This window comes from Limulus polyphemus, unplaced genomic scaffold (genome assembly GCF_000517525.1).
Source record: "Limulus polyphemus unplaced genomic scaffold, Limulus_polyphemus-2.1.2 Scaffold3412, whole genome shotgun sequence".
Classification (NCBI taxonomy): domain Eukaryota; kingdom Metazoa; phylum Arthropoda; class Merostomata; order Xiphosura; family Limulidae; genus Limulus; species Limulus polyphemus.
In genome coordinates, this window is record NW_013669022.1 from 37,381 (window position 1) to 51,700 (window position 14,320).

The 14,320-nt window shown below is 32.2% G+C and overlaps 1 protein-coding gene and 1 long non-coding RNA gene across 2 annotated transcripts in view; both read left to right on the plus strand.

The window, feature by feature from the left end:
* The window catches only part of LOC106469304 (diacylglycerol O-acyltransferase 1-like), a 35,324-nt gene extending 31,295 nt beyond the window's left edge, over nt 1-4,029 (plus strand). The window contains exons 7-8 of the mRNA XM_022397783.1: nt 491-503; nt 3,475-4,029. Coding sequence (XP_022253491.1) covers nt 491-503; nt 3,475-3,500 — 39 coding nt within the window. The 3' untranslated portion in view covers nt 3,501-4,029. The remainder of the gene's footprint in view (nt 1-490; nt 504-3,474) is intronic.
* Nucleotides 4,030-7,071: 3,042 nt separating this feature from the next.
* Nucleotides 7,072-14,320, plus strand: part of LOC111088249 — a 22,672-nt gene continuing 15,423 nt past the window's right edge. The window contains exons 1-2 of the long non-coding RNA XR_002612834.1: nt 7,072-7,463; nt 12,176-12,186. This is a non-coding gene — a long non-coding RNA (uncharacterized LOC111088249). The remainder of the gene's footprint in view (nt 7,464-12,175; nt 12,187-14,320) is intronic.

Here is a 14,320-nt window from a genome sequence, read left to right on the forward strand (position 1 = left end):
CTTTTAAAAGTTAAAACTGCAAGCGTAATACACACAAATAACATAACACTGTGTTGTATCTATATCCTAGGGGAGGGCATAATTATTAATTAATAGGCATTATAGACCAGAGGAAATTTTGCGCCCCTTCACACCTGTGCCCGGGAGCGACTGCCCCCCTCTTGCTATGCCACTGATTTCTAACTGTAATATACTTTGAAAATTTCAAGACCTGCTCTAGTGGCAGAAAGTTTGAAGGGTGTTTAAACTGGATGTTACAATAATACTCTGAATTCAGAATTGTAACTTGGGATAAAGAAATTTAAATTTCAATCCCCTATTTTTTGCAAAACATCATTATTATTAACGTTGAATAAAATATCTGAAAGTCAAGTGTACCAAATTGCTTCTAAATTAATTTAGTTAATTTATTCAAACCAAGTTGTTTAGCTGATGTACAACTTTTTCTCAATTCGTAACTTATTTAATTCCATCTTCATTTATTTTACAGTATTGCAATAAAGGTACGTACATTTCATTTTTGAGGCCAAAATTGTAGTATTTGTGACACTGGTTAATTTATTTTTTTGAATGAGAAGTTTGTTGAAACTGGAAATTATTTATTTGTGTGTATATTGATACATGTTATTTTTAAAAGAGAAATATATTTCATAATAAAAGGTATAATTTATATCATTAACGATTGAGATCGTAAAATATTCGGTATATCTTTTAGATGCTTTATTTGTTAGATCATCAAGATTAGATATTGTTACTTACCATACACTTTATTGTACCCTACATAGAATATAGGCCTGCAGGTTGGTGGTGGGTGATGTTGACTAGTTGCCTTCCCTCTAGTCTATCACTGCTAAATTATGGATGGCTAGCGCAGATAGCCCTCATGTAGTTTTGCAAGAAACTCAGAACAAACTAAACCAAACTTATGTTTTATGATAATTTCATATGAATAAACATAAAACGAAATAGCTGCTATTTTTTAATAACTTGTCTTGTGTTTGCTGCATGTGTTTCTCTGATATGAACAATGTGGTTCTGTATAAAAAATAATGCAAATAATGTTTATCATGCAATTTTTAACATAACATAATGTTTAGAGACAGCAAGGGACTTTTTGGTCCATCTTGGTTGTAACATCCTCTAAAATAAACTAAAATTATCAAAATAAATAAATAAAATAAAAATCTTAAACCCAGCCCTTATCATTCGTATAATTATCAAGCTTTCTCTTAAACCACGTAAACTTACTGCCTCCACAACATCCAAAGGCAACCCATTCCAGAGGCCAACCACCCTGTTAGAAAAATAAAACTGTCTTAGCTGAAGATGACTCCTACCTTGCCAAAATTTATATTTGTGTCCCCTAGTCCTATATTCTCGCCATTAGGTATGAAAAACGATGATTCATCAACATCATTAATTCTATTTACAATCTGAAATACCTCAATTAGATCCTCCCTAACTCTTATGTCTTTTCTCAAGATAAAACAATATCAGAGATCTTAATCTCTCCTCGTATGACAATCCCTCCATCCCAGGCACCATTCTGGTAATCCTCCTCTGAACCCTTTCCAACATTTGAATGTCCTTCCTAAGGTAAGAAGACTGAACACAATACTCCAAATGTGGCCTAGTCAATGAAATTATATCCTCTTTAGACTTGTATTCAATACTTCTGTAGATACAACATACAATCCTACCACTAACAACAGGACACTGCTTGGATGGTTTAATAGACTGACCAACCATTATAGCAAGATCCCTTTCTTTCATGTATTTATACAGGAAATATGATAATTTCTTTATATAAAAAACTGTTTGTGGAGAAATGTTTTTTCTCACTATTACTGTTTAAAGGTGAATAGCATATATATATATATATATATATATATTATCCTACTGCCAACTGCACTTCAGTACAACTAAAATGTATCACCTTTTTTTTTTCTGGTATGTCAAGTATCTAATTTGTATGTATATGTACAGAGATTGAATGCAGTATATCAAAATGATTTTTGAGCTTCACCACATTGTTACAGTTCATGTCACCATGTTCTGTATAACCTACTTTAATACACCATCTGAGTCATTATTGAGTCAAGAGTTAATTTGATGTACACACAAACATTCAGTTAAGGAAGAATGAAGGTTCGTGTAATGGTATCAACTTGGTCTTTTTATGTTTAAATAGTAACAAATAAAATAAAAACAGAATAAACTTAGAAAATAAAATATAAATCAAATAATACTTGGTCTTTTTATGTTTAAATAGTAACAAATAAAATAAAAACAGAATAAACTTAGAAAATAAAATATAAATCAAATAATACTTGGTCTTTTTATGTTTAAATAGTAACAAATAAAATAAAAACAGAATAAACTGAGAAAATATAAATCAAATAGTACTTGGTCTTTTTATGTTTAAATAGTAACAAATAAAATAAAAACAGAATAAACTGAGAAAATAAAATATAAATCAAATAATACTTATGGCCTGTCATATGTATCATGCAAGTGCTTCTTGCTGCGTATGGTTAAAACTTATCTAATGAATAACCAATAGTTTATAATGGAGTTATAAAATCTGACAAGAATATAGTTTTATTCATGATTAGAAATCATGCAAAACTTGTATGCATTTAAATATGAATGTGTTTATAAATCTCACAGCACAAATGGGGGTAATGTTCATGTAGAAACCTCATCTTGTGTTTTTTTACTTTCTTTACATTAATTAACTTTGGCTTGGCAGTAAGTGATTATTACTGGAGTGAGTCAGTTGTTGTTTTTTAGACTTTTAATGTTATTAATAAGCTTGATGGTACAGGGAAGGTGCTTAGAAAAGCGTAGACTTGTATTTTAAAAGTTGATTGCACATTTGTTCATTTAGATTTATTCAAGCTTTGGATAACAAGTTTCCTATGTAAAATACCACTTAAGAGAATTTTGTTGTTTTAACACTTCTAATTTAATACTTATTCAGGTCTGCTTAATTTGACCTGACTGTCATGTTAACTGTGAATTGTCGTTGTTTGTAATGATTTAGAAAAATTAAGAACTCCTACTTAAGACTAATATAAAAAAACATATCTTAATACACAAATAGTAATTATTTGGTTGTAATATTTTATTTCCCATATTAAAAAACTATATTCTATCAAACATAAAATTGACAAAGTTACATTAAACAGTTATAAGTTAATAAACACAAAATATTAACATGCTGCATACTGCTACTTTTATTTCTGAACAACTTAATATTATTAGCTTCTTTTATAAGGCTTGTACAAAGAATTCCAATGTTTATTTCCTCTTGTTGATAGACTCCGATTTAAACCTTTCCAAACTTTGTTGAAAATCAAGTTGTTTTATATTTCATATTTATGCTTATAAGGAACAAGGTACTTTCTAGTATTACATTCTAAACATGTGGTATAGTAGAGATAATATAAGCCTTTTTTTATCTTTCTTTAGGTTCCATTTGCTTTCTTTGTGTCTAGATTTCTCAGCAAGAGTAATGGAAACATGGCTGTATGGGTATCCATTATCATTGGTCAACCACTGTGTATCCTCATGTATTATCATGATTACTATGTTCTTCATTATGGTGGTTCTCTCTAACAAACAGCATCTTACTTAAATCAGAAATGCTGATTTTTTTCTTATTGGTCATTGTAAGCCTAAAGAACCAGCTCAAGAAGTTGCCTTATAAAATCTTGTTGTTGAGTCGCTACAAGTGTAACTAAAATATGATGCAATACTATTAATTTTTATGTTGTAATATAGAGATCACAAATATTATTTACCTTATATACCTGAATAAATTGTTATATATTTGAATATTTGTTGAAGTTACAAATGCATTCAAATATTTTTTTAATAAATCCTTAAGTTCAAAAAATATATTTGCATAAATCAAAAAAATATGGACATTAATTTTCAAAACTCATTGCAGTGAGTTTCCATCCATAAATTTACTGTCTACATTGTTCCTATTATTTGCCTTATGCATACTAAATATTCTATAGTTGCTATTCATTATACTGTAACTAATGTAAGTTGTTATATATTTGTTGAAATTATAAAATATATTCATATATCTTTTAATAAGTCCTTTGATTAATAAAAATCTATAAAAATGTGCACATTATGAGCTTTAAAAACTAAATTCTAGTTGTTTTCCATGCATAACTTAGTTGTCTGAATTGTTCCTGTTGTGTCTTACCTTATGAATACTAAATAGTTTATAGTTGCAATTTATTATGGTACAACTAGTAGGAAAAAAATTTTACTGCCAAACTTTGTCCTTTATAAATAGTTTCAAATACTGTCCCAAGTAAATAAAACTAGTAGGAAAAAAAGTTTTACTGTTGAACTTTGTCCATTATAAATAGTTTCAAATACTGTCCCAAGTCAATAAAACTAGTAGGAAAAAAGTTTTACTGCCAAACTTTGTCCATTATAAATAGTTTCAAATACTGTCCCAAGTAAATAACATTCAACAATTATATATTTTTTTCCCATCCATAGTGAAGAATTGTTTAACTGTTCAAAGCTTTGTTGAATACTTAACAAAAGAGTACTTATATTTGAACATCATGAAATTCATAATGCTTTTTATTCTGGTGAAATCAGCTTAGCTTTATTCTTAAATGAGAGAGTTAATATAATGTAATTTGAGTTTGGAAGCTAAACAAAAACAAAGTTGTCAAAAAAAAAAGCTTTGTCAGTCAATAAACAATAATTAATGTTTTAATTTTTTCTCTCAACATTATTATGAATATTACAGATAAAAATATTAAATCATAGTTTTATTATTGTGATTTCTGGAGACATTTTGAAATTGAAAAGTTCAATCAAAATACAAGTTTTACTTTAAAATATACAATTTGTCATGGCTTGTATTTTATATTTACGTGATATACATTCCATGGTCTAAGATGTGTAGTTTATTTACGTGATATACATTCCATGGTCTAAGATGTGTAGTTTATTTACGTGATGACTGGGAAATCCAGCACTGGGTGTTGAGTTAGTATCAAATAGTCAGTAAAATTTAACTTTCATTAACTTGATAATTATACTTTTCATATAAATTTAACTGGAACTGTGTTTGCAATTTTCTAGTCCATAAGTGAAAAAAAAAAATGTTAAAACTTTTCAGTAGTATTAGAGCTGAGAAAGTTTACATATATAATGATTTTTTTGTTCTCTATTGTTGTTTTATATTAAGTCAGCATGTAATATTGTAAGTAACTTTACATCTGTCACATTTGTGGTTTTGAATTGTCTGTAGAGTTAGATTAATAGCGGATTCAAACTGATCTAAATATATCAACTAATCCACGACTTTTATGAAGACCTTGACGATAAGTTTTGTCATCACATTCGTGTTAACTACTTGTGAGGTTCAGTATATTTTCAAATTCGATGCATGGTTTTTATAGAATTATTTTGAAACATATAATGATGAAGTATCTATGCAGTTGTGAAATACTCTTAAGATACAAAAGATAAATGTTATGCCAAAGAAATACAGTCCTTGCAAATTTCATTGAACCCTGATACTTCTGTATTGAGGACAATGATTGTATGTGATTGTTATGATACTTCTGTATTGAGGACAATGATTGTATGTGATTGTTATGATACTTCTGTATTGAGGACAATGATTGTATGTGATTGTTATGATACTTCTGTATTGAGGACAATGATTGTATGTGATTGTTATGATACTTCTGTATTGAGGACAATGATTGTATGTGATTGTTATGATACTTCTGTATTGAGGACAATGATTGTGTGTGATTGTTATGATACTTCTGTATTGAGGACAATGATTGTGTGTGATTGTTATGATACTTCTGTATTGAGGGCAATGATTGTATATGATTGTTAGTCTGTATATACAAAAAACAGTTGGAACTACAACTCATTATTTCCTCAATGTGATCAAAGTTGTGTCAATTACTTGTTTCTCTATGATACAGTAAATGTGTACTTTTTATATATTTAGTTGTTGTAGTTATGCATTTGAACAGTTATAAGTGTATATGATGATGATGTTGTAATCCTCTGTATTTGTTTGTAATTACAGTTAATATTCCTATACTTAATACAGCATGGAGTTGAGCAAACATTCCAGTGCAAATAGTTTGTTATTAGGAGTTACATTGTACATCACAGTAACACAAGAAAGTCATTCTGTACATCACAGTAACTCAAGAGAACCACACTGTACACCACAGTAACACAGTGAATTTATTCTGTACACCATAGTAACACAAGAAAATCACACTGTACATCACAGTAACTCAAGGAAGTCATTCTGTACCTAATGGTAAATCAAGAAAATCACTGTACATCACAGTAACTCAAGGAAGTCATTCTGTACCTAATGGTAAATCAAGAAAATCACTGTACATCACAGTAACACAAGGAAGTCATTCTGTACTTAATGGTAAATCAAGAAAATCACACTGTACATCACAGTAACACAAGGAAGTCATTCTGTACTTAATGGTAAATCAAGAAAATCACTGTACATCACAGTAACACAAGGAAGTCATTCTGTACTTAATGGTAAATCAAGAAAATCACATTGTACATCACAGTAACACAAGGAATTCATTCTGTACTTAATGGTAAATGAAGAAAATCACACTGTAAGCCACAGTAACACAGTGAATTTATTCTGTACACCACAGTAACACAGTGAATTTATTCTGTACATCACAGTAACACAAGGAAGTCATTCTGTACATCACAGTAACTCAAGAAAATCACACTATACACCACAGTAACACAAGAAAGTCATTCTGTACACCACAGTAACACAGTGAATTTATTCTGTACACCACAGTAACACAGTGAATTTATTCTGTACATCACAGTAACACAAGGAAGTCATTCTGTACATCACAGTAACTCAAGAAAATCACACTATATACCAAAGTAACACAAGAAAGTCATTCTGTACCTGACGGTAAATCAAGAAAATCACACTATACACCACAGTAACACAAGGAAGTCATTCTGTACATCACAGTAACTCAAGAAAATCACATTATACACCACAGTAACACAAGAAAGTCATTCTGTACACCACAGTAACACAGTGAATTTATTCTGTACACCACAGTAACACAGTAAATTTATTTTGTACATCACAGTAACACAAGGAAGTTATTCTATACCTAACGGTAAATCAAGAAAATCACAATATACACCACAGTAACACAAGGAAGTCATTCTGTACATCACAGTAACTCAAGAAAATCACACTATACACCACAGTAACACAAGAAAGTCATTCTGTACCTAACAGTAAATCAAGAAAATCACACTATACACCACAGTAACTCAGTGAATTTATTCTGTACATCACAGTAACACAAGGAAGTCATTCTGTACATCTCAGTAACTCAAGAAAATCACACTATACACCACAGTAACACAAGAAAGTCATTCTGTACACCACAGTAACACAAGAAAGTCATTCTGTACACCATAGTAACACAGTGAATTTATTCTGTACACCACAGTAACACAGTGAATTTATTCTGTAATCACAGTAACACAAGGAAGTCATTCTGTACATCACAGTAACTCAAGAAAATCACACTATATACCACAGTAACTCAAGAAAATCACACTATAAACCACAGTAACACAAGAAAGTCATTCTGTACCTAACAGTAAATCAAGAAAATCACACTATACGCCACAGTAACACAAGGAAGTCATTCTGTACATCACAGTAACTCAAGAAAATCACACTATACACCACAGTAACACAAGAAAGTCATTCTGTACATTACAGTAACTCAAGAGAATCACACTGTACACCACAGTAACACAGTGAATTTATTCTGTACATCACAGTAACTCAAGAAAATCACACTGTACACCACAGTAACACAAGAAAGTCATTCTGTACCTAACGGTAAATCAAGAAAATCACACTATACACCACAGTAACACAAGGAAGTCATTCTGTACATCACAGTAACTCAAGAAAATCACACTATACACCACAGTAACACAAGAAAGTCATTCTGTACACCACAGTAACACAGTGAATTTATTCTGTACACCACAGTAACACAGTGAATTTATTCTGTACACCAAAGTAACACAGTGAATTTATTCTGTACATCACAGTAACACAAGAGAATCACACTGTACACCACAGTAGCACAGTGAATTTATTCTGTACACCACAGTAACACAGTTATTCTGTACATTACAGTAACTCAAGAAAATCACACTGTACATCACAGTAACATAGTGAAGTTATATACATTCACAGCAATGCAAGAAAGTCACAGTGTACATCACAGTAACACAAGAAAGTTATTCTGTGCATCACAATAACACAAGAAAGTTATTATATACGTTCACAGTAATACAAGAAAGTCACACTGTACACTGTAGTAACAACAACTGTGTGTGTACAAGAATAATGAAAGCGATCATGAATTATAATGCTAATTATTTTGATCACTGATAAACGGTTGATGAAGAAATATTAATTTTTCTCAGTCAGAAACCATTTTATATTTCAACCATTTAGAAGTTGTATTTGTATGATAACTGTTTTGTTAATACATAAAATCATGATTGATAGAAACATCCTCAGCTATGGGCTGATAAATATATAATCATTTTATGTTTTTCATTTAAAGTTAAAAGTAATTTTCTTGAATTTCACTTTCGGTTGTGGGTATGTTTCAACTAGATGTAAACAAACAAGTATATAAATTGAAGGTATTACGATTATTTTTGATATATGCATGTCAGATAAGGAAAACTGGATTATCTTTGATGCAAGGAAACTGTTTATAACTGAATTGACACAATCAGCTCAAATGTGTATTCTTGTTATAGCAAAGAGTCCAATATTGTTTAATTTCTTTGAAGTGAAATAAAATATATACCTGCACTTTTAAAATTTACGCTTGTAAGTTTACTTCCAAAAACCCAATACACATATTTCTTGAACTGTTTCATATATACTTGTCAGCTAAGCATAGTTAGCATAGTTGGTTGCAGAAAAAAAAAACGCAGTAGCTTAAGAGTTTCGGGTGAGTGGCTTTTTTCTAGTCTGTCAGTTCAAAATTAGGGAAACTTTGCACCAATAGTCCTCTGTGTAGAGATTCTAAACAAGTGTGTTCATATATGACATCCAACAGATGTTTGTCTGAAGGCTTTGTAATGCTAAAAATCAGGTTTTGATACCCATGATGGATGACTGCACTAATAGCCCAATGTGTAGATTTGTGCCTAACTCCAAACAAACAAAATCCAACAGCAACGGTGAGCCCTATTTTATTTATGATAAACACAATTGTAATTGACATATGTAATTTGAAAAGAAAAGGGTATTGCTTAAATTGAGTATAAATCCAAAACTGATTTCTTAAATATTTACGTCTGCACGAGCTTAAACCACGTGAATCAATTCCGTGCATCTGTTGTATTGTTTGTTAAATTGCATTGCAAAAAAATAAATGAAAATACTTCATTGTGAACATTTTTTTTACGAAACAAATACTTTTTATGTCTATACATTCTTTTATGTTTTCTTATACAATTTTTATCTTACAGAATTGTATATTTTTCTTTGTTTTCATTTGCAAAACAACATTTGAAATGTCAATGTTGTAGTATACAATAAAAATAACTACCTCATTTAGTTGTACAGAACACAATGCCAATCAAAGTGGGGAGTGAAAATCGTTTTACGATCTTTCCAAACTTTACTTGTTTGTGTATTTTTTATTGCAGCATTTATTTTGGATACTTCTTATAGTAATTCTACAAATAACCAACGATCCCTACTTCTAGTTACCATTTTAATTTTTCCCCTATTTATATTAAAATACAACATGGTTTTGTTGGCACATATTTGAAAAAGTTTGCACAATTTGTCCTATTGTAGATAAGAGTTATTTGGTAAAAGAAACTCCCCCCCCCCCTTGTAGATAAAGAGTTATTTGGTAAAAGAAACTTGCCCCCCCCTCCCCTGGAAAATGAGGAACATAATTCTTTCTTTGTTCATTCAGGATATGTATCCGAATTTACAAGTTTCTTTATTCACTTCACAATTTTACACTACTTATTACACCTAATTTCAATTCTAATTAAAGTCGCCAGGTTTGTCAGCAGCTTTACTTAAGATCTCCAGATACCTACCCTGTAGCTAAATATTGAAAAACGTCACTACCTCTAGGATACTGGACATGATAATTCTCACTTAGGTCGTCAAAGAGACCGACGCGGTTTTGCCGACAACCCCTGAGCCCTTACACAGTGTGATCGTGATCGGAGTCAACCTGTTGCCACCAGTCAGCAGGCGATCAAAGAGACCGACGCGGTTTTGCCGACATCCTCTGAGCCCTTATACAGTGTGATCGTGATCGGAGTCAACCTGTTGCCACCAATCAGCAGGCTATCAAAGAGACCGACGCGGTTTTGCCGACATCCCCTGAGCCCTTACACAGTGTGATCGTGATCGGAGTCAACCTGTTGCCACCAGTCAGCAGGATATCAGAGACTGAAGCTGTCTTGCAGATATCCCATGAGACAGCGTGGTCGGGGGCAACCAAAATTTACCATTATGACGTATATATAGCTGCAAGTCTGCAGTATGGCTTAAACTCTAATCTTACAAATATTAAACCCATCAAATCAAATTGTGGGAGCTTGCTTATTCTCTTGGATGTAATAGCAAAACTTTGAAAACGGGTCCATCGTCCCTTGATTTTGCGTTTGCCCCCTCCTCCCTAAAATATTTTGTGGACGCCCATGCTAGAGGGAATGTAACAAGTTAACAACACCCACAAAGAGTGGGATTGATATTCACGTTATAATGACCCCATAGCTGAAAGAGCGAGCATATTTGATGATAGGATTCGAACCTGCAATCCTGGATTGCGAGTTGACTGCCCTAACCACCAGGTCACCATACCGAGGTGTTTGTTATGTAACTTCATATTCTAGTTTCTAACAAGATAAGGCGAGGTGGTTAGGGCGCTCGACTCGCAATATGAGGGTCGCGGGTTCGAATCCACGTTCCACCAAACATGCTCGCCCTTTCAGCTGTGGAGGCGTTATAATGTGACGGTCAATCCCACTATTCGTTGGTAAAAGAGTTGGCGGTGGGGTAGTGATGACTACCTGCCTTCCCTCTAGTCGTACACTGCTAAATTACGGACGGCTGGCGCAGATAGCCCTCGTGTAGCTTTGCGCGAAATTCAAAACAAACCAAACTAACAAGATAAAATGCTTCCCAGTGGCACAGCATGCGAACCTACAGTGCTAGAAACTAATCAGCTTTATTCATTGCTAAGATACTTTAGTATTAAACTATTATTGTACTTAACTTTTTGAACCAAACAAAGGTTTAACTATCACTAGACTGTTACTTACCAATAAGTGTAGATCCTTGGAAAACTTGATACACATCATTTTAATTCGTTTTATCTGAATTTAAAGAAAGTCTTTGCTATTTTTTGTCATAGAAACTTTAGTGTTGAATTGATCCGAAATAATATTGAATACTTTGACAAATGTATTTAAGATTAAATGTATTTTATCTTGTTAGTTAGTTTGTAGTTAAGCACAAAGCAACACAATGTTCTGTCTGTGCTCTGCCCACCACGGGTATTGAAATTCGGTTTCTAGTCGCATCGGAAGTAAGAAAACTTTATTCAATAGAAAAACATATTTAACTTTCATAGATTTTTTTTTTCAAATTTGGTCTAAATATAAGCCACGTGTGCAAATTATTAAACAAAAACCGCTCAATTTTGACCAAACTTCTTTCTCACACTTACGCAAAACGTCACATGAGCTATCGGTCTGAAATCTTTACTACAACTTCACCTAAGAGTAACGGTGGATCGTTGTTAGTTTTTTTGTCCTCTTTCCTTACGGGTCTTCCCATGGTCACGGGTCAAAGGCCATGTCATTGCGTTTGTTGACTCCCATTCAAAATTTTATTGAACCACTATTTTGTGAATGTGTGTAATAAGATTGGTATCAAATTGTTAATTATAATTCAAATTTTAGTATACACTGCTTAATTTATAAGTAAATATAAAAAAAACCACCAAGTATAGATTTTTGTGTGCCACGTGGGTATGTTGAATGCAGCATTGGTTCAAATTAGATGTTTGTGATGTCCAAATACAAAATCTATAGTTTTGTACGAATTAGGAGCTCAAATTACCGATATTGACAAGCTAGAATATAAAATAAGAACATCCTATCTTTTCTATTTGCTAAGATATTGTTACCTATATTTAATCAAACACAGTGCCCCCACCTCTGTCCATTTTTGGAAAGACATGCTTAGGTGCACCTACTTCTGTCTGTGACTTGTGAATAACCAATTGAAAGCTCAGAATGTCCCCCTACTGGGTTTCTCAGCGTCTTTGAAATATTTATGCCTTAAACTCTTTCTTTTTATGCTAGATTTCAAGCTGGTAAAGTAAGACTTTAGTGAGCTCGAAGTTTCATATTTTTAGACCCAAATACAGCTTAGTTACTAAGCTTGATAAATTATAGTGAAATTCTGTGGCATTGATATACTAATTTATGGTTATTTTAAAATGTGTATATAAATCCTAAAAAAAGTTATTTCGTTATTATCCCACTCAGACCGAAATGGTAGGGTTAAGGACGGCTGATTTAGAGCTGTAAAACTATAGGGTGAAAGCACATGCAGATACATAAGTATTGGTTAGGCCAAGCAAACTAGATTAGCAGTTTCTAGCTCATGTTTTCAAAAGAATCATACGGGTGGACGGTTATTATTAATTGTCAACTTTTAAGCACAAATTTCCCTAAATTCTCCTAATTAAAAGAGTATTTAGCGACACGTGATATTAGCTTAAGCAATTAACTTAAATTTAGGTGCTTAATACGGCTGTACTGAGTGCATGCGGGCGATGACAAGAAACTGTTAATCTAGTTTCCATTACATTACTATAAAGGAAGTTATTAACACTGTTTTAAAGAGGGAAAACTACGACCATCTATTCTAAAAACCTGGTTAGTTCTGTAAAGTATAGATCTATTCCGAATAATATGGTTGTGATTCTAAAGCTAATATTGGTTACTATCGAGTGTCACTTTCTTAATTGCTGTGGTTTGTTGGCGTGTATTGAACAAAAAGTCATGATATCTAATCTAAGGTATGAAAAAAGATGCGGCAAAAAAAATTGATCATGCAAGTTAAAGGAATGAAATCAAAACTGATAGCTACACTTATAGCGTTGATAAGAATTTTACACCAAATATTCATTCATTAGTTGGATATGCCGTGTATTTTGTTAACTTTTTTCACACCTAAGGTGCTTTTGATTAGATCATCACATAAAGTGGCAATTTGCAAGTTAAACTCCAAGAGACTTTTTGTACTCACTGATCAGGCTAGTCTTGATACGTTATATGTGTGATCTTCTGATAATCAGGAAGATGAACACACATGGCATATGTAGGTTTCCACAGCTTAGGTTATATTCTTGATATATTGGATTTGAGGTGTTCCGATAATCAGGAAGGTAAGCATACATGGGATATGTAGATCTCCATTGCTTAGGTTACAGTGTTGGTCAGTTGGATGTGAAGTGTTCTGTCAGGTTTTGCATAGGGCTAGATTCTTTACAGTAGGTGTCTGTGACTTGTTGGCGATAAATTTCAACAATAAACGGACAGCACACAATCCACTTGTTTTAAAATAATATATTCAAAACAAGTCAAACTTGTGTACAAAAATTCGTTACACTGTTGGTTATCATAATTGTATCCAGTGCTTTAAATAATAGTCTCCTTTTCATCAAAGTCCACATAGGCAGGTTCAACTACTTTAGAAAACTCTTTGACAAGACAAATTTTTTTTCACTATCTCTGTTATTAGAATACAAGGTGTAAAACTCACTTTAGAAATTGCCCATTATGGTGAATTTAGCCTAACTTTACTTTTACTAACTTGATGGTTTATACATATATATATATATATTACCCGACTGAGGCCTAGAACGTTTTACAAACTACGAGATTTTATAATAATACTCACATAAAGCAATGAAAAACTCAGAACGTTCTAGAAACGTGTTGTCAATTCACAACAAATGATTTGTAACTGTTACGTAAGCAAACCTGCGATAAATTATTGCTTCTAAAATTACTAAATTTAACACTAGCAGTTTATAACTATCTAAATCCTATCTTTCATATTGTTACGTATCTGCTTGTTTGTTAACTTCCGGTACAAATTCTTTCCAAAAAACTTCAGCAATACAAGTCCTTC